General features: G+C 48.1%; 2 protein-coding genes and 1 pseudogene across 11 annotated transcripts in view; 2 read left to right on the top strand and 1 right to left on the bottom strand.

Annotated features, from left to right (window-relative positions):
* The window catches only part of VRK3 (VRK serine/threonine kinase 3), a 34,825-nt gene extending 29,228 nt beyond the window's left edge, over positions 1-5,597 (bottom strand). The window contains exons 1-3 of one of the 5 annotated variants that reach the window (XM_070387258.1): positions 5,454-5,597; positions 4,159-4,221; positions 51-184 (exon numbers count right to left, since the gene is read on the bottom strand). In XM_070387258.1, the coding sequence (XP_070243359.1) occupies positions 51-183 (133 nt within the window). In that variant the 5' untranslated portion in view covers position 184; positions 4,159-4,221; positions 5,454-5,597. Of the gene's footprint in view, positions 1-50; positions 185-4,158; positions 4,222-5,048; positions 5,408-5,453 lie in introns of those variants that run through there. The other 4 variants (XM_070387262.1, XM_070387260.1, XM_070387257.1 and 1 more) reach the window with 4 other exon arrangements.
* A 136-nt stretch (positions 5,598-5,733) lies between these two features.
* Positions 5,734-18,191, top strand: part of ZNF473 (zinc finger protein 473) — a 31,669-nt gene continuing 19,211 nt past the window's right edge. For 4 of the 6 annotated variants that reach the window (XM_070387254.1, XM_070387252.1, XM_070387253.1 and 1 more), the window contains exons 1-4: positions 5,734-5,884; positions 9,554-9,757; positions 11,002-11,128; positions 12,485-12,574. In XM_070387254.1, coding sequence (XP_070243355.1) covers positions 11,029-11,128; positions 12,485-12,574 — 190 coding nt within the window. In that variant the 5' untranslated portion in view covers positions 5,734-5,884; positions 9,554-9,757; positions 11,002-11,028. Of the gene's footprint in view, positions 5,885-9,553; positions 9,758-11,001; positions 11,129-12,484; positions 12,575-13,940; positions 15,409-18,191 lie in introns of those variants that run through there. The other 2 variants (XM_070387255.1, XM_070387251.1) reach the window with 2 other exon arrangements.
* Positions 15,853-16,511, top strand: LOC138991781 (zinc finger protein 473-like; annotated as a pseudogene).

Below are 18,191 nucleotides of genomic sequence, written 5' to 3'. Positions count from 1 at the left end.
CACACACATCACCCCTCCTCCAGGGAGAAGCACGAAGGCCCGGTTCTTACCTTGGGAGGATGATGTAAACGGTTTGACAAAGGACTGGGACCCCTCATGCTTCTCTGCAGGCAAAGGTTTTCCGCAGTAGGGGCAGAATTTGAATGTTGCTTCAATACCTTTGCCACAGTCTGGACAGATCATGCTACAAAACAGAATGGTGGGGGGGACAGGAAGCTGAAAAACTTAATCTATTGCTGTCGAGTAGTCACCTGAGTTCCTCATGGTGACAAGAATGCAGAAGGAAGAAAAGTTATCATACCTGGAATACCCTCTCAGAAAGTAGCCTTTTTTTTTTTCCTGGCCACACCCTGTGGCATGCTGGATCTTAGTTCCCTGACCGGGGCTCGAACCTGTGCTCCCTGCAGTGGAAGCACAGCATCATAACAACTGGACCACCAGGGAATTCCCACAAAATGGCCACTTCTAAAATGAGTTCCTGCCCTCTGCGTCCAGTCTCTCCCCAAGGGCCCAGGGCAGGTGCAAAGTAGAACAAATGCAGAGTGAAAATACAGAGCTCACAAAAGGTACAAGAACGCCCTGAGGTCAATAAAATTGGGCAGGAGAACTGCTCCAATCATGGAAGCATGGAGGGTCTTCAACTGTAATTGTGACGCTCACCTCTTGAACCACGTGATGGGGATGGGAGAGATGGTTAGTGCTCACCAGAGAGCCACATACTCCCCCTGCAATTCCCAGGGTTCCTTACAGTGAGATTAGGGCCACATGACTAGTTCTGGCCAATGCGGTGTGAGCAGAAGTCATTTTCCGGCCAAGGTAGTTAGGGGCCCCAGTACCTCCTCTGCCAGCCTTCCTCTGCAGGGATGGCCCTGAGGCAGCAGAGGTACGAGATGAAGGGCAGCTGCCCGGTCCACACTGCAAGCCTGTGATTGGCAAATAAACTTTTCTTCTACAAACCACCAGGATTTCAGGGTTTATTTGTTACTGCAGCATAGTCCACCGTATCCTGACTAACTTAGTCAGATAATGGATGGTCACTATGATACACTCTAAGCCTTGTGTATTTCTGGAGTATTTCCTAATACTTTAAACAAAAATCAAAGCCAAAATCACATACAGCGCTTGTGACAAATGAGGACACAGCGTATATTCACTAGCTTGGGCAGCCACAACTCACTCCCACAGACTAGATGGTTTAAACAACAGGAATGTATTTTCTCACAAATTTGGAGGCCAGAAGCCTGACATCGAGGTATGAGCGTTTGGTCTCTTCGGAGACCTCTCCTTGGCGTGCTGACGGCCACCTTCTCACTGTGTCCTCACGTGCTTGTCCCTCTGTCTGTGTTCTAATCTCCTCCTCTTATAAGGATACTGATCATATTGGATTAGGGCCTACCTTAGTCTGTTTAAATGGCTATGATCAATATTATAATAATATAATAATCGTAATAAATATAATAAATATTGCAGACATGGGACTTCCCTGGTGGTCCAGTGGTTAAGAATCTGCCTTGCAATGAAGGGGATGTGGGTTTGATCCCTGGTTGGGGAACTAAGATCCCACATGCCATGGAGCAACCAAGCTTGAGCACTGCAACTAGTGAGCCTATGAGTCACACTAGAGAATCTGCATGCCTCAACTAAGACCCAACACTGCCAACGAAACTAAACAAAACAAAAAAGCCCATAGCCTGGTGGCTTACAAACAATAGAAACTTACTTCTTACAGTTCTAGAGACTGGGAAGCCCAACATCAAGGTGCCACTGTGGTTAGGTCCTGATAAAGGCCCTCTTCTGGGCTACAGACTGACAACTTCACCCTGTGTCCTTATATGGAGGAAGGGGCTGGGAAGCTCTCTGGGTCTCTTATAAGGGCAGTAATTCCATTTATGAGAGCTCCACCTTCTCCAGGACTTCCCTGGTGGCTCAGATGGTAAAGCGTCTGCCTACAATGTGAGAGACCCAGGTTCAATCCCTGGGGTGGGAAGATCCTCTGGAGAAGGAAATGGCACCCCACTCCAGTACTCTTGCCTGGAAAATCCCATGGACAGAGGAGCGTGGTAGGCTACAGTCCATGGGGTCGCAAAGAGTCGGACACGACTGAGCGACTTCACTTTCACTTTCCACCTTCATGGCCTAACTACCTCCCAAAGGCCCCACTTCCTAAAACCATCACATTGGGCATTTCAACATATGAACTTTGGGAGGACACAAACATTTAGGCCATAGCAGGCCGACCCTAAAGACCTCATTTTAATTGCCTCTTTAAAGGCCCTATTTACAAATATGGACACATTCTGAAATACTCAGGTTGAGGGTTTCCGTGAACGAATTTTTGTGGGACACAACTCAGGTCATGAGAGCAGGATGAAACTAGTTCATAAGACAAGTAGAGAAACTCAACAGGGATAACAGTACAACAGGCATTTTCAATGAATATATTTTAAACAGCAAAAGGAAAAAAAGCAAAATTATTTTATTTGTTCTTAGTGTACAGTCCGGGTTATTAGCTGGGATATCAAAATCAAAGTTAAAATAAACTTTTGCTCATGACTTCATTTAACCTTGCAAGACAAAGGTTTTTTTCTTTTTACTTTTATTTATCTTTGACAAATAACTGTCTATATTTAAAGTGTAAAACTTGTGTGTATAAGTATATGCCTGTGTGTGTGCTCAGTTGTGTCCAACTCTTTGTGAGTCCATAGACTGCAGCCCACCAGGCTCCTCTCCCCATGGGATTTCCCAGGCAAGAATACTGGAGTGGGCTGCCATCTCCTCCTCCAGGGGATCTTCCCGACCCAGGGATTGAACCCACCCCAGGGACTGAACCTGTGTCTCTTGGGTCTTCTGCACTGACAGGCAAATTTTTACCCGCTGAGCTATCAGAGAAGCCTATATATATATATATGAGAAGGCAATGGCACCCCACTCCAGTACTCTTGCTTGGAAAATCCCATGGACAGAGGAGCGTGGTAGGCTGCAATCCATGGGGTCGCTAAGAGTCGGACACAACTGAGCAACTTCACTTTCACTTTTCACTTTCATGCATTGGAGAAGGAAATGGCAGCCCACTCCAGTGTTCTTGCCTGGAGAATCCCAGGGACGGGGGAGCCTGGTGGGCTGCCATCTATGGGGTCGTACAGAGTCAGACACGACTGAAGCAACTTAGCAGCAGCTGATGCACATTATTATTTACTATAGTTTCCATGTTATACATTAGGTCTCCAGAACTTAATCATCTTACAATAGGAAGTCTGTACCCTCTGATCAATATCCCTTTTCCCCCACAGCTTCTGGCAAGCACTATTCCACTTTGTTACCACGAGTTTGACATTTCTTTTTAGATTCCACATATATGTGGGATCATGGAGTACTTATCCTTCTGTGTCTGGCTCAATCCAATTAAAACATTTTCCTTTATTCACTTTAAAGGCTGGTCTCTGTTGCAATTGCAAGGAGAGGAGTCCTTACAGTCCCAGGCTTTAGTCCCAGGCTGCCTGGATTTGAATTCCAGATGTGCTCTTTGCTGGGCCTGTTACTTAGCCTCTCTATGCCTCAGTCTTCTCAATGGTGAAATGGGGCTTTTAACAGTTTCTATTCGACAGAGTGGCTTCCTGGGTGACTTAGTGGTAAAGAATTTGCCTGCCAATGCAGGAGATACATGAGACGCGGGTTTGTTCCCAGAGTTGGGAATATCCCTGGAGGAGGAAACGGTAACCCGCTCCAGCATTCTTGCCTGGAAAATTCCATGGACAGAGGAGCGTGGCAGGTTGAAGTCCATGGGATTGCAAAGAGTCAGACACTACTGAGCCTGCTCACATTTGAAAATGGTTGGAGGCATAAGTGGAATACATTTCTATCAACTGCAAAGAACAGGAAAGTCCTTTATGTTACTGGTTATCATCTTTCATTTGTTAATATTTCGATTCCTCCCTTTCCTCTTTCTATATCTTAAGCTCTGAGCCTCTCAGATCTCTCTAGTTCCTCTTGGGGCAGACTCATGAAACTCTAGTGTTTGCCCTTGAAACCACTGCCATGCCCATGATAACTTTCCTCCTGGGAATGAAGTCTGAGAGAAGCAACACACAAGAGATGGAAGAGGAACAGGCTGCTGGTGGGGAATAGGCTTTCAGGGGCATGTGTCCGAGGGGATGGTACCTTTATGGGGTCACGATCTGGCCCTCAGATTCACTGGGCTGGAAACTCCATCTTAACTGTGTCCTGTAAATGAATAAACGTGGAGAGGCTGACTCAGGCTTGCTGTACGTGGGAGTAAAAAATAATGATTGATGTTTATTGAGAATTGGCTATGCAACCAACACATGCTAAGTTCATTCATTTATTCAATTTTTCACTGAACTCCTACAGCAGCAAAGGAAACCAACAGCTCCTGACCTGACAAAGCTCATTCTAGTGGGGGAACACAAGCTTAATAAACGAATAAGTAAGAAACTTTAAAAAGTCACAAAAGGAAAGAGCTATAGTAAACTCTCAATAAATATGTATAGAAGAAAGGAATCCGAGGGCTGAAGTCACCATTTCAATGTCATCTGGCTAGCTCAGGACTCAAAACCAAGGCTCCAACACTCAAGTCAGTCTTTATCATTCATTCATACATTTTATTTATTGATTTGTTCAATATTTACTGAACATATGGAGTGTGTTAAGTATTGTATCCCTCCTGGCAGGTCCTGAAACGCAGCACAGCAAAAGAGCTAACGGCTAGACTCCACCTTCGGGCAGGAGGAGTAACAGTGAAATGATTTGCCTCGGCCCCTCCCTTTGCAGGGACCACGGATGACGTAGTACCAAGGCGGGGCTTCCGTCACACTCTCCATTAGCTTTGCCCGTCTCCGTTGTATCCACGCCCACCACCAAGACCGGACAGCTGCAGCTGACAGGTTATCTCGGAGGCCAGAAGATTCTCTCATCCTGACCCGCGATCCCCGCTCCCGAGGGCTCAGTCTCCCACAAAGGGTCGCGCTGACGTCACAGGCACCACGACCGAACTGTGGCTAGGCCCCTACTCCGCCTCGTCTTCCCCTCACCTCTGGATTTGGCGAGCTGAGTGGGCAGACAGATATTTGCAGCCAGACTCTCTTGACCCTCCAGGGGAACTGGGACTCACCTTCTCAGTTGCCCTGCGGAAACTTCCGCTAGGGCGGGAGGCGCTGCGCGCGCATCCTCTCGCCAGAGGGAGGACTGCGCCCGCGCAGCCTATGCCGACTTCCCGACTGCCTGTGGACTGTGACTGCCTGGGAACTCCATTTCCCAGGCACCTTTGCGGCAGGCCAGTCCGCTGACTCAAGGCTGGGGGATGGATTATTCCCTCATCGCCCAACCCTATTCCACCTTTAGTGGAACGCTTTCTGGTTCTATTGCGCATTCCGAGGCATTTTCCCGCCAATCAGAGGTCACAGTCTCATTTCTCCCGCCTCAACTCCTCCTCTTACCATCGCGCGTCCCCTCAGGAATTGTTTCCTCCTAAATGTGTTTCCATGGTGACACTCTGTCTCCTTCAGAAATGGAAAACCCTCTCAATCTTCTCGAAAAGGCAGAAGACTGATTTGGTTGCCTATCAAAACCTTGTCTACAATACCCAAATGCCACCTGGGGCCGATTGTTTTTCTAGTCTATTTCCCAGCGTGCTCAGCGGGCCGGCTAAAGACAAGGGGCTGTGGAGATGGGAAGACAAGGGAAGGCCTTCGCACAGCCCTCTGGGAAACAGTCCTGGCTCTGGCGCAGAGGCTCTTGGGTGAAGTAGTCGTGAAGATATTCGCCCGGCACCGGAAGTGGATACGAGGAGGCGCGTGAGAGCAGTTGCGTCTCCGCCTCCCGCCTGGCTCCCGTCGTGTCTGTTAATTCAGTGGATTGCAGTCTCGAGGTGAGGATATACCGGGGCTGGGCTCACTGAAGACTCTGGAGCCTTGTGGGCAAGGTCCTTCCCGAGGGATGACGGAATGCTTCTGGGGCGATTTCGGCTCTGGGCGCGTCGCTTTGGGCTGTGGTTATCTAGGTGGAGCCTCGAACGCTGGTTCGGAGTAAAGGATCAGGATCTTGCTAACGTGCTTCCCTGGTAGCACAGTTGGTAAAGAATCCGCTTACAATGCAGGAGACCCAGGTTCGATCCCTGGATGGGGAAGATCCCCTGGAGAAGGGAATGGCAACCCACTCCAGTATTCTTGTCTGGAAAATCCCATGGACAGAGAACCCTGGCAGGCTTCAGTTCTTGGGGTCGCGAAGAATCGGACGCGACTAAACCACCACCGCATCTTGCTAAAGTGCTTTCCAACGCTAACCGGCCGCCCTGAGAGGAACGATTCTATTTCATTTTATTTGGATGATAAAACTGATACTGAAGGAGGTGGTGAGTTGCCTGAAGCCTTCGGCAGAGCTGGGCAGGATCTTGGGGGATGAATGAATGAGAGTTCTTTAGGAATTCAAGATATTTACCATTCATTTGAGCGCTATCTGTGTGCCAGGTGCTGTTCTCACATTTTCTCTTGTAATCTCCGCAGCAGCTACCCCGTCATCAGAATTTTCTAGACTTTAGAAAGTTAATAGTGTGCGTATTTCTTAACTGGGGCTTCCCAGGCGGCTCAAGGCTTCTCAGTGAGTGGTTCAGCGGTAAAGAATCTGCCTGCCAATTCAGGAGACGTAGGAGACGCGAGTTCTATCCCTGGGTAGGGAAGATCCCCTGGAGGAGGGCATGGCAAGCCACTGCGGTATTCTTGCTTGGGGAATCTCATGGACAGAGGAGCCTGGCAGGCTACAGTCCCTAGGGTTGCAGAGTCAGACGCGACTGAGCACGGGGGCACGCAGGTGGCTCAGTGGTGAAGAACCCGCCTGCGGATGCAAGAGATGCCAGTTTAATCCCTGGGTGGGGAAGGAGGAAGAAATGGTAACCCGCTCCAGGGTTCTTTTCTGGGAAACCCCATGGACAGAGAAGCCTGGCGGGCTACAGTCCATCTAGTCGCAAACCAAACAACAGTATTTCATAATTAGGCCACACCCCCAGTGATATTTGGGGCAATTCTTGGAAATTGAATATTTCTGCTGGAAAAGGCGTTAATCACACTGAAGGAGAATAAAGACTATGCATAGCCTGTGGCGATTTGGGTTCAGTTTGACTACCAATTTATGAATGAAGTTCTGGTTCTAAGCCTTTTGTTTTTAGAATTGTAGATAAGAGATTGTGGGTTGCTATTTTTCTGCTTTATTTTGTACATGTAGAAAGTGACACACAAAAAGGGTGAATGATGTGGCCGTGGTCCCACACCAGGAAGAGGCAGGACTCCCTGGCTCCAGGGCCTAAGACTTTCCAGTCTGGTAATGATTTGCCTTAAGTTACTATGACAGAGTGGGTGACCTTGAGCTTCACCTCAGGGCTCCAGTTTCTTCCCTCCCAGGTCTAAGAGTTTATGAGATGTGGACAGAATGGGATTTGGAAACTGTCCATAGAGTTCTCAAATTTCAGATGTCTGAGGGCCAGGCCGATAAGGAAATGAAGAGAAGAGTCTGGGTGAGGACTGTGCGGCCTCTCAGAGGGATCATCCCATCTAAGGGGTGGAGAGCTTGAAATGGCTTCCAACAAACTAGCTCTGTGGGAATGCAGACCCCATGTGGCCAAATCCTAGGATTTTTCAGAAACTGGAAATTGAATTTTTAGGTGAAATCTCCCAGCTTTTGAGTTTGGGATTACTTAGAAGAATTTTCTGTCAAAGCATTCTGTGCCGGGCCTTTCCTTGTGTCTCACTGGTAAAGAATCTGCCTGCTAATGTAGGCGACCTGGGTTCGATCCCTGGTCTGGGAAGAGCTCACATGCCATGAAGCGGCTGAGTCTGTGAGGCCTGCTGAGGCCTGCATGCCCTAGAGCCCGTTCTCCATAACAAGGGAAGCCACTGCAATGAGAAGCCCGCACACCACAGCACAGAGTAGACCCTGCTTACCATAACTAGAAAAAAGCCTGCACAGCGATGAGGACCCAGTGCAACCCAAAATAAAAATTTTTAAAGAAAAACAAACCAAACATTCTATGCCAACTCAGGCCAGATAAAACATCTGCGGATCAGACATAGAACAGACCTGTGGTTGCCAATTGGGAGGGGGACTGAGGGAGGGATGGATTGGGAGTTTGGGATTAGCAGATGCAAACTACTATATATAAGATGGATAAGAAGATCCTACTGTATAGCACAGGGAACTATATTCAGTATCCTATAATAATGGAAAAAATATGAAAAAGAATATACATATATACATATAACTGAATCACTGCTGTATACCAGAAACTAACACAACATTGTAAATTAACTATACTTAAAAAATTTTTTTTAAATCTGTAGATTGACTTACACTCACAAGTCAAGTCTTAACCTCTTTGTGAGGAAAATCCTTGTTGTATAAAACATTAGCTCTTATTATAGGCCTGAGGTTTCTCTGGTGGCTCAGCGGTAAAGAATCTGCTTGAGATGCAGGAGACCCAGGTTCGATCTCTGGGTCGGAAAGATACCCTGGAGAAGGGCATGGCAACCCACTCCAGTATTCTTGCCTGGAGAATCCCCATGGACAGAGGAGCCTGGCAGGTGACAGTCCATGGGGTTGAAAAGAGCTGGACATGACTGAGCAACTTTCACTTCACTTCACTTCTTAGGCCTATCACATTCCATTATCTGCAGTCACAAAATCTAGAAGCTCTGAAAACCAGATATTTTTTCCATGAATTTGATGCCTGAACCTGACTAGAAATGCTGTGATTTATTACTTTTAATTATCCTAGCTAGAGTGGATATTTTTACCTCCACTCTTGGAATATTGAAGTGTTCAGTTATGAAATGCTCCCCTTATTCCTCTCCCCTCCCCCCTGTACTGGGATTTTAATGAACTACGCCATATATGGTGGATTACCTTTTTATTATCTGAAAATTTCTGAATTAAAGCATACTTGGCCCAGAAGCTTAAGAATTCTGGACCTGTGGTGTGGCTTCATGACGTGGAATGCTTTCAACACCCGTAGATATATGCCACTTAAGGAAGTACATAGAGGCCACACCAGTGTACAGTGTTTTGCCTGTTATGAGTTGAGAATGACCCAGTGGGCAGTGACCATATATATATATTTTTTTAAGTGAAGTAAATAGAATGGTAAACATCCTAGTCCACCCTACTTTGTAAGATGAAGTATTGTTTCACGAAGCTTTTGTTCAGTTATGTATGCAAATGAGAAGTCATAGTATATATTATCTGTGTTACTGTGGGTCATGGTTTAAAAAAAAAGTTGAAATCATGCTGTTGTAGAAATAGCACAGTCTTGGAGACTTGCCTGAACTCTAGTCTTAGGGATGATACAAGTCCCTCCTGTGTGTCAGGCACTGTGCCCACAGTGGTGAGCAAGACAGAAGGTTCCAGCAAGGTGAGAGATCTGAACGTCCACATCTCCCACATGGATATTTACGGACTGTACTTAACCCTGACAAGTGCTAAGGGGGGCTGTGTAGGCTCTGCAGCATGGGGCTGGGTGCTTTTAGTAAATAGAATTGTGTGATTCCTGCAGGGAGACGCACGTCCTCACTCTTCCTACTTCCGGACGTTTTGGGAGCTCCTCCAGCATGGCCAGAGAGTCAGCTCTAGGAGGAAGGCACACTTTCTCCCAGTTTCCTAGTCCTTTCTGCCGCCCTGCCAGCCAGGATTGTGGAGGGGAAGGAGGGGGAGCTTAAATGAGGAACTGGTTGTTGGGTCCCCATCAGCTACAACTGAGGTGAGTCAAGTGTCCCTCTCATCCCAACCTGTCATCCCCAGAGGCTGCACATCTGGCCTGCCTTGTTCCAGCTCACTGTCTTATGATGCCCGCCCCCCGCCCCCAATCAGTCTCAAAGGAAAGCTCTCACACCATCACTGTCTTGCCCAGTACCCTTCCAGGAATCCTTATTGCCCAGTACCCTTCCAGAAATCCTTATTGCCCCCTGGATAAAATCCAGGTTTCTCAGCCCATCCCTGCATGGCTTGGGTCCTGCCCTCCTCTTTCCTCTTCTTCCATTTCCCTCACACAAGCTGTACTACTCCCTTCTTGGCCTTGTGTGAAAATATTACTCCATACTTTCCAGCTTCCTGCCTTTGATCAGGCTCCTCCCTCTGCTAGAATATACTGCAGCCACTATCTCCAGCTGGTAAATCTTCCATAGCCTTCAAGACTCAGTTTATTCTCCCCACCTTTCCTGGGCAGCGTTAGCTCCTCCCTGCTCTGGTCTCCCAGGTCACCCCTGCCTCCTCCACTGTAACACAGATCCACCAGGTTGGGGTGTCTCTGCCCATATCTGTCAGTCCCATCAGACTGTGCACTCCACAGGGACAGGTACTAATTGGGACTCATCTCTGGGTCCCTAGGGACATTACTAGTCTGGCACACAGAAAGCCTTGAGGTGTTTGTTGAATGAATGAATGAAAATGGAAATGAAACAGAAACAGACCCACAGACGTAGAGAACCAACTTGTGGTTGCAGAGAGGGGAGGGGGTAGGGGAGGGATGGATTGGGAGTTTGAGATGAGCAGAGGCAAACTGTAGAATGGGTAAACAAGGTCCTACTGTATAACTTGGGGAGCTATTCAATATCTTGTGATAAACTGTAATGGAAAAGAATATGAAAAAGAATGTATATACAACTGAATCACTTTTCTGTACAGCAGAAAATAACACATTGTAAATCAACTATGCTTGAATTTTTAAAATAAAAAAAAAATTTAAAAACTTAAAATCTTGAACACTGAAAAAAGCAAAAGTCAAGGTAGGTAGGTGGATGTTAGGATGAGGCAGACCTGCCTCTGTGACCTTGAGGGGATAGCACGTCGCCTTTTCTAGACTCCTTGTCCTTGCCTGGAAAATATGAGATCTCACATCTGAAGCATCTCACAAGATGATTTTTGCCAGAGGCCTCGCATGTGGCGGATGAGGCTACTGAGGTGAGCCATTGGCCTCTCCCTGACCCCAGTCCCGCTGCATTCCAGGAAATTGCCACCCTCAAGGACATAGCCATGGACTTCACCTCGGAGAACTGGGAGCAGCTGGGGCAGGGGCAGGGAGACCTGTTCTGGGACACGGCGTTGGACAACTACTGGAACCTCTTCCTGCTGAGTGAGTGCCACCCCTGCCCTGGGGAGTCACCGCCCTGCTCAGGATCAGCCATGGCTCTCTGTCACCCATGGGGTGATCTCCTGGCTCCTGAGCGCCTCAGATCACTGTGCTTAGTTGCCTGATTCTGCGACATCAGTAGTGCCTGGTGACCTTTTTGGTTGTCACCACTTGGGAGGAGTGGAGGGTGTACTCCTAGAATCCAGTGGGTGGAGCCCAGGGGTGCTGCCACACACTCCAGAATTTCAGGGACTATCCAACCCCACGTGTCAGTACTGCCTGGGAAGAGAAACCTGTGCTTGCCCTCTAGCTCCATCAGCACTTTCCTCTTCCTCATGGTAGAGGAATTCCTCCAGCTGACACTTCAGGGGCTTCACTCCTTTAAGACAAACTGCAACCCCTTGAGCACTCACTGCCTCTCCCCTGCCTGGCTTGCTCACCGCTCATTTTATGGTCTGTCTCCCTCTGCCGTAGTTTCTGCAGCAGGAACTTGAGCTGCTCCCTGGTGGAGCCCCTGTGTCTGGAACAGACAGTACTGGCTTTGAGGGCTCAATGAATAGAAGAGGGAGCAGCGGGAGTCAGTGTGTTAAGAACTAGGTCTTGTGCCAGGCCAGCACTTAGAATGCTCTCCTCTAGTCCTCCAGACACTCATCTGTGTGTATTTATTAGCAGTGTATTCCTTTCCTGTAGCTACTTTTACAGATGCCACAAGTGTGGCTGAAAACAACATACACTGACTCTGACAGTTCTGGAGATGGGTCTGACTGGGCTAAAATCTGGGCATGGGCATAGTTGGTTCCTTCTGGGGGCCGTTGGGGAGAATCTCTTTCCTTGTCCTCTTTCAGCTAAAAGCCAAATGAAACCTACTTGCTGTGCTCACGGCTTCTCATCTCTGAAGTCAGCAGTAGCTGTCTCCCCACTGTAGCAGGTATCCCCTGGGATTACAACTCTGTTCCTGCCCTTGAGGAAGTTTGCAGAGGGTAGGAAGCAGGATTGGTCTTTGGGACCCCCTACACACTCCCATCATGGGGCCCATCTTATGGAGGCCTCTGGTATGTCCAGTCCATGGGAGAATGAGTGAATCACGGATGACTGAGGAGGTACATGACTCTCCCTGGCAACTCTCTTTTCTCTCTCAAGAGCTGTTACAGATCCTTTGTGTCCCCAGCCCCAGTGGTCACATCTCTGATCACCCTGGATTGTGACCGGGTCCCTCTCCTCCACTGGGCCAGGAACCCTGCAGAGCTGGATCAGGTGCTGAATAATCATCAGGACACCCAGGAAGTTCCTGCTCAGCAGCCCGATGGCCCCCCATCCTGATGTCATCTGGTTGGTGACAGTGCCTTTCTCTCCTTACAGACCCCCCTGGACCCAACCTGACCTTCCATCCAGATGGTGGGGAAAAGCTGGAGGCCCTGGTGAAAGAAAGCCCAGAATCAACAGACACTGGTGAGTGGGCAGCCAGGCCCCCCCAGGGGAGGGTGGAGGGAGCTCACGGGGTGTGGTCCTTTGTAGGCCCTCTGTCTTTAGGACCTCCATCCCGCCCACTAGGTCTGCTGACACATCTCCACCCCCTGCCTCTCGGCTTCACTCTGCCATGCGCTGGCTTCAGGCTGGGGAGCCTCACCCTGCATACCTTTTCTCCGTGTACCTCTGTGTTCAGCACATGGCTGTTTCGGTGCCCTTCCTCTGTCCCCTCTGCATCCTTCCAGACTCAGCAGGGCTCAGCATTCCATTCTCTGAGTTAGTCTCTCCTCCTTTCTGTCTTGTGCCCCTTGAGCACTGTGGACCTCCCGGTCTGCCTATTTCACCTGCCTTCAGGCAGGCCCATCCTTCCTTCTGGCCCAGCAGATGGCCTGTCTGTTAGTGACTCAAGCCTGGGCCTAAACACAGCTAAGAGCATTCACTCTGCCCTCTCCCAGGCCACAGTTTCTCTGGGGGATCAGTCAGGCAGTCAGGATTCCCGGGTGTGCTGGTTGAGACATCCCTGAAGGGAGAGTCAGGGGCCCTCTCTGGGGTGCCAGCAGCTTTTCTCATTGTTAGACTGACGGTTCACATAAGGAGAAGGGCCCCTGAACCAGAGGCCATGGTGTGGGGGCTGCATGGCTCAGTCTCAGCCTGCACCCTAGCTGTCAGCAGGCAACTCTTTTTGGTTCACCTCTCGTGAGCGTGGACCTTCTGTAGCCTCCTGTTGAGCACACAGGTGTTTCACATGGACCTAGGCACCATGCGTTTCCCTTTCTGCCACCTTGACATCCAGGCTGACTCCAAGCTTGTGTAGCCACATCCAAATAAGTCCTCCTGTGGTGACATGGTATTATGTTGTCATCATTTATACCTCTTTTCCCCGAGTGCACTTCTCTAGGAAGTATGCCTTAGCTTATGGGGCTGATGATGGCAAGTATCCCTCTGGAACCTCCATGGCTGCCCAGCACCACGCCCACCCCCCCTTTTTTAAAAATGTCTATTAGGCTGTGCTGGGTCTTAGTTATGTCAAGGTCTCCGTTGTAGCACATGGAATCTAGTTCCTTGGTCAGGGATTGAACTGGGGTCCCCTGCCTTGGGAGCATGAGTCTTAGCCACTGGGTCACTAAGCAAGTCTCCCAGCTCCCCCTCCTAATACCTCTTGAAATGGGCTCTTTTTCCTGTGATGCCAGTACCCACTGGATCACCATGCTGGCCCTGCCTCCTTCATTCTCTTCCCAGCCAACATCAGGATGCATCACCTGTTCTCCTTCTTGTTTACTCTTAGCCTGCAGCTCCTGTCTTTAACTCCTAGGGAACAGGAGACATTTGCACTTGCCCTCTCTTTCAGGCATAGCTGAGACTTCTCCTCTGCCTCAGGACTTCTTGGAAGAAGGACTCTTCCAAGAGATTACTGAGACTTTTTCCAAGGATGATCTCTGGAACTCCCATTTGGGAGAAGCCTCCATAGGCCAAACCTGGTTAGATAGTTTGCTAGGAGATTCAGAAAGTCTTCTGAGGTCTGATATTATCAGTCTGGAAAGTCCTACAGAATGCAAAAGCCACAAATTCAAGAGCCATGAACTCAAGATAGACCTCAGTCCTGAGTCCCACCTTTCCCCAGGAGCGGGTTCCATGACACTTGATCTCCCTGAAAAGAGCCTGGCACCAGCTAAGTCTCAGGAATGTGGGAATGACTTTGGGTGCTACTCAGACCACAGCCAGCAGGATACCATCCAGGGAGGGGAGAAACCATATGAGTGCAGTGAGTGTGGGAAGAGCTTCAGCCAGAGTTACCATATGATCCAGCACTGGATTCTTCACAACAGGGAGCAGCATCCCACAGTGCTTCAAGAGTATGAGAAAGATGTCAACCAGTGTTCCTGCCTTTCCATGCAACCAGTGACTCACACAGGCTACAAATCCTATGTGTATAACAAGTTCGGGGAAACTTTTAGTGAGAATACACACCTTCTGTGTCATCAGAAAGTTCACACTGAAGAAGAACCATGGGAGAGTCAAGATGGTGACTGTCCAGCAGATCACAACTCACAGCCTTTTGAGTGTCGTAAACCACCCCCAGGTAAAACCTACAATTGTAAAGAATGTGGCCAGAGTTTTAGCCAAACCTTTCATCTCTCTGTGCATCAGAAGACCCATACTCAGAAATGCTATGAATGTGCCAAATGCAAGGCAACCTTCAACTCCAACAGATACCTCCTCCAACATCAGAAAATTCATGCTGCAAAAATGATCCCTGAGGATCAGGAGTGTGGGAAGGCCTGCAAGCAGAGCTCCTTTCTTGTCCAACAGCAGTCTGTTCACACTGCAGAGAAGCCTTATAAGTGTGATGAGTGTGAGAAAACCTTTAGCCATAGCCTGGCCCTAAAGATCCACCAGAGGGTTCACAGTGGAGAGAAGAATTACAAATGCAACGAATGTGGGAAAGCCTTTTACCGGAACAGTCACCTTAGTGAACACCAGAGGGTTCACATGGGTTACAGGCCCCACAAATGTCACAAATGTGTCAAGAGTTTCAGCCGGCCCTCCCACCTGATTCGACACCTGTCCATGCACGCTACAGAAAAGCTCTACAGCTGTGCCAAATGCAAGAAGACCTTCAGCCACAATGAACACCTTGTTCAGCACCAGAAAATCCATGCTGTGGAAACCCCCTAACGAATGTCAGGAGTGTGGTGAGCAACTTGTTTGCTGCTCAACCCTAACTTGCCACCAGAGCATTCACAATAGAGAAAAAGGACTCAGTGAGAGCCAGGAGATCTTATATGAGAAACCCGAGCACAGAGAGCATCCAAGGATCTGTGGGAAGCGCTTTAAGTGTAACAAATGCGAGAAAACCTTCCACTGCAGAAAATACCTGACTCAGCACAAGTTGATTCACGCCAGGGTGAAGCCCTTTGAGTGTAACCACTGTGGGAAAGCCTTTGGGCAAAGTTCACATCTCATCCGGCACCAGAAGATCCACTCTAGATTGAGATCATACAGATGTGGGGACTGTGGAAAGGCCTTTATCTACAGGACCTCCCTCATCAAACATCAGTCCCTCCACGGGATCGAGCACCCCTTTAAATGTAACGAATGTGGAAGGATCTTCAGCCAAAGTGCATGTCTCTTAGAACATCAGTTAATCCACGCTACAAAGAAGCCCTTGATACCTAACAAGTGTGACAAAGTCTTGGCCCACAGTAACCACCTTATTCAGCATCAGGGAACTCAGGCCGGAAAGAGGCCCTTTGAGCAAAATGAATGTGGGGAAATTATCCAGGAGAGCTCATGCCTTTCTAAGCACCAGGGAGTTTACACAGATGAGAAGCCCTATATGTGTGGTGACTGTGGGAGAACCTTCAGCCTGCGTGCTCAGCTCGTTTACCACTAGAGAGTTCACACCGGAGAAAAGCCTTATATTTGTCAGGAATGTGGGAAAACCTTCAGCCAGAGCTCGTGCTTCTCTAAGCATCAGAGAATTCACAAAGGTGAAAAGTCTTATAAATGTGGCAATGGTGGGAAAGCTTTCATTCGGGGCACTCCGCTCATCCAACACCAGAGGATTCATACTGGAGAGAAGCCTTACGTTTGTCAGGAGTGCGGGGAAGCCTTCCAGCAGGGCTCATGCCTTTCTAAGCATCAGAGAGTTCATACCAGGGAGAAGCTTTATGTGTGTGCTAAATGTGGGAAAGCCTTTGCGCAGAAAACAAATCTGATGCAGCATGAGACAACTCACACAGGGGAGAAGCCTTATGCTTGTGGTGTGTGTGGGAGAGCCTTTCGCCTTAGGGCCCATCTCAGTCAGCACCAGAGAATTCACACCCAGGAGAAATCATATCAGTGTCAACATTGTCAGAAAGCCTTGTGCTGCTGCTCAGGTCTCAGCCGACAGCAGTGAATTCACACTCCAAAGTAGCAGGTAGCAATCCTCCCCATGACCCCTGGGTAGCAGCAGGCTCCCAGACATCTGAGAATGTTCCTCCGAGGCCCAGAGTTGAAACCATCCCAGTGTAAGCCCCTCCCTGCAGTGAGTAATTAATCTCTGGTAATAAAGATTGATTAGAAAATTTACACACGTTTCATTAAAACAATGAAAACTGGAGCTTTGGACGTCAGATAGACTGGACCCTGTTTACTGACTTCAATCCCAGTTCTGCCATCTGCCAGGTGATCTACAGAGAGTCATGGAACCTCTCAGGGATTCAGTATCCTCATCTGTAAGATGGGCACAATCCTAGTTACTACCTCAAAAGACTACTGTGAACATAAATAGATGCAAAACACTTAGAACCAAGTACCTATCAGATAGTGAGTACTCACCAAGTGTGAGCTACAAATACGCATCAGATATAACAAATACACTCTTTTACATTAAAACAAAGAGATGATTCAGTAACCCTCTATTTGTATTCAATTGCAGTTACTGTTACTAATATTACTCATGGCTTTAATTTTCAAAGTTTTCCTTCAGTATACCCTTGGTTTAATTGTTTGCAAAATATCAGCACTTTGTTCTTTATTGAAACGAAAAAAAAGTCTAGCCTTTTCCTTCCCTTCATCTCAGGTCTGTCCTAGTACTTTCTTAGCTAACCCACAAAAAGCCAAGAAGAATCTGTAACATCTAACATCTCACAGAAAGAACTTTCCACTCCTAGTTTCCCAAACCTCTCACTCAAAAGGATCCCTCCCACATCCACATGCTACCCCTTCCCATAGTCTCCCATTTCAAATGGTTGGTTAAATGACGAGACCAAATTTATCATGAAAGTTAAAGCTGTAAACAGCTGGATTCAGTTATGAAAGCTGCAGTGGATTATCATTGTCTCCACATGGTTCACACGATCTATGCAGAAGATGTGCTTGGTGCAAAAATAGTGATGCACAGAAATGACTTCTGGAATGTTCCTCCTCCATCATTTGTCCAACCTGGCCACTCACAAGCACTTTACTATAGGCTCCAAGTTGGGGAACACCAATACTTTAAAGTGCTGCCCTTGCCTTGAAGCTTCTGGAATCGGGGAAATGAATGGCCTCATTTCATAGAGGAGTGCTATTCGTTGCCAGGTGATTCCTTGGAGTTAGAGCCCTTGCATTCACTGCTCACCATGGCCAGGCCTGTTCTACAACTGAGTCTCACTTCAGGGAACCACTTGACCAGCTCTTTTGATGGCACCTCCTCAGCTCTGAGCTTTTGTGTTCCACTTGCTACATGATCCAGTCACCTGTTTCCTGAAGCACAAACAATCTTACAAAGATACTGGACTCTGGCACTTTTAATACTTTCATATTTTTGTTTCTTTTTTTTAAATATAAATTTATTTGGTGCTAAAAAATGTTCAAGAGTCTATGCTCTGGGCCCCTGGGATATTTAAAACCTTGCACCTTGAGTTGCACCAGTTGGTTTGTTGAAAATGGGAACTTACCAGCTGACCACACCACAGTGGGGAGTGTACTGGTTTTCAAATGGCTGAAAACGTCCAACTTCTGCCTTATTTGTATCTGAGCAAGGGGCCTGATATATACCCAAGGGGTGGGGTAGGGGTGGGAACTCAAATTGCTAAGTGTATTCAAGCAAGAGTTTTGACACCAAAGGTAG

The sequence above is a fragment of the Bos mutus genome, chromosome 18, assembly GCF_027580195.1.
Source record: "Bos mutus isolate GX-2022 chromosome 18, NWIPB_WYAK_1.1, whole genome shotgun sequence".
Lineage (NCBI taxonomy): Eukaryota > Metazoa > Chordata > Mammalia > Artiodactyla > Bovidae > Bos > Bos mutus.
Note: the sequence above shows the minus strand (reverse complement) of the source record. Positions and strands in the feature narration are given on the sequence as shown.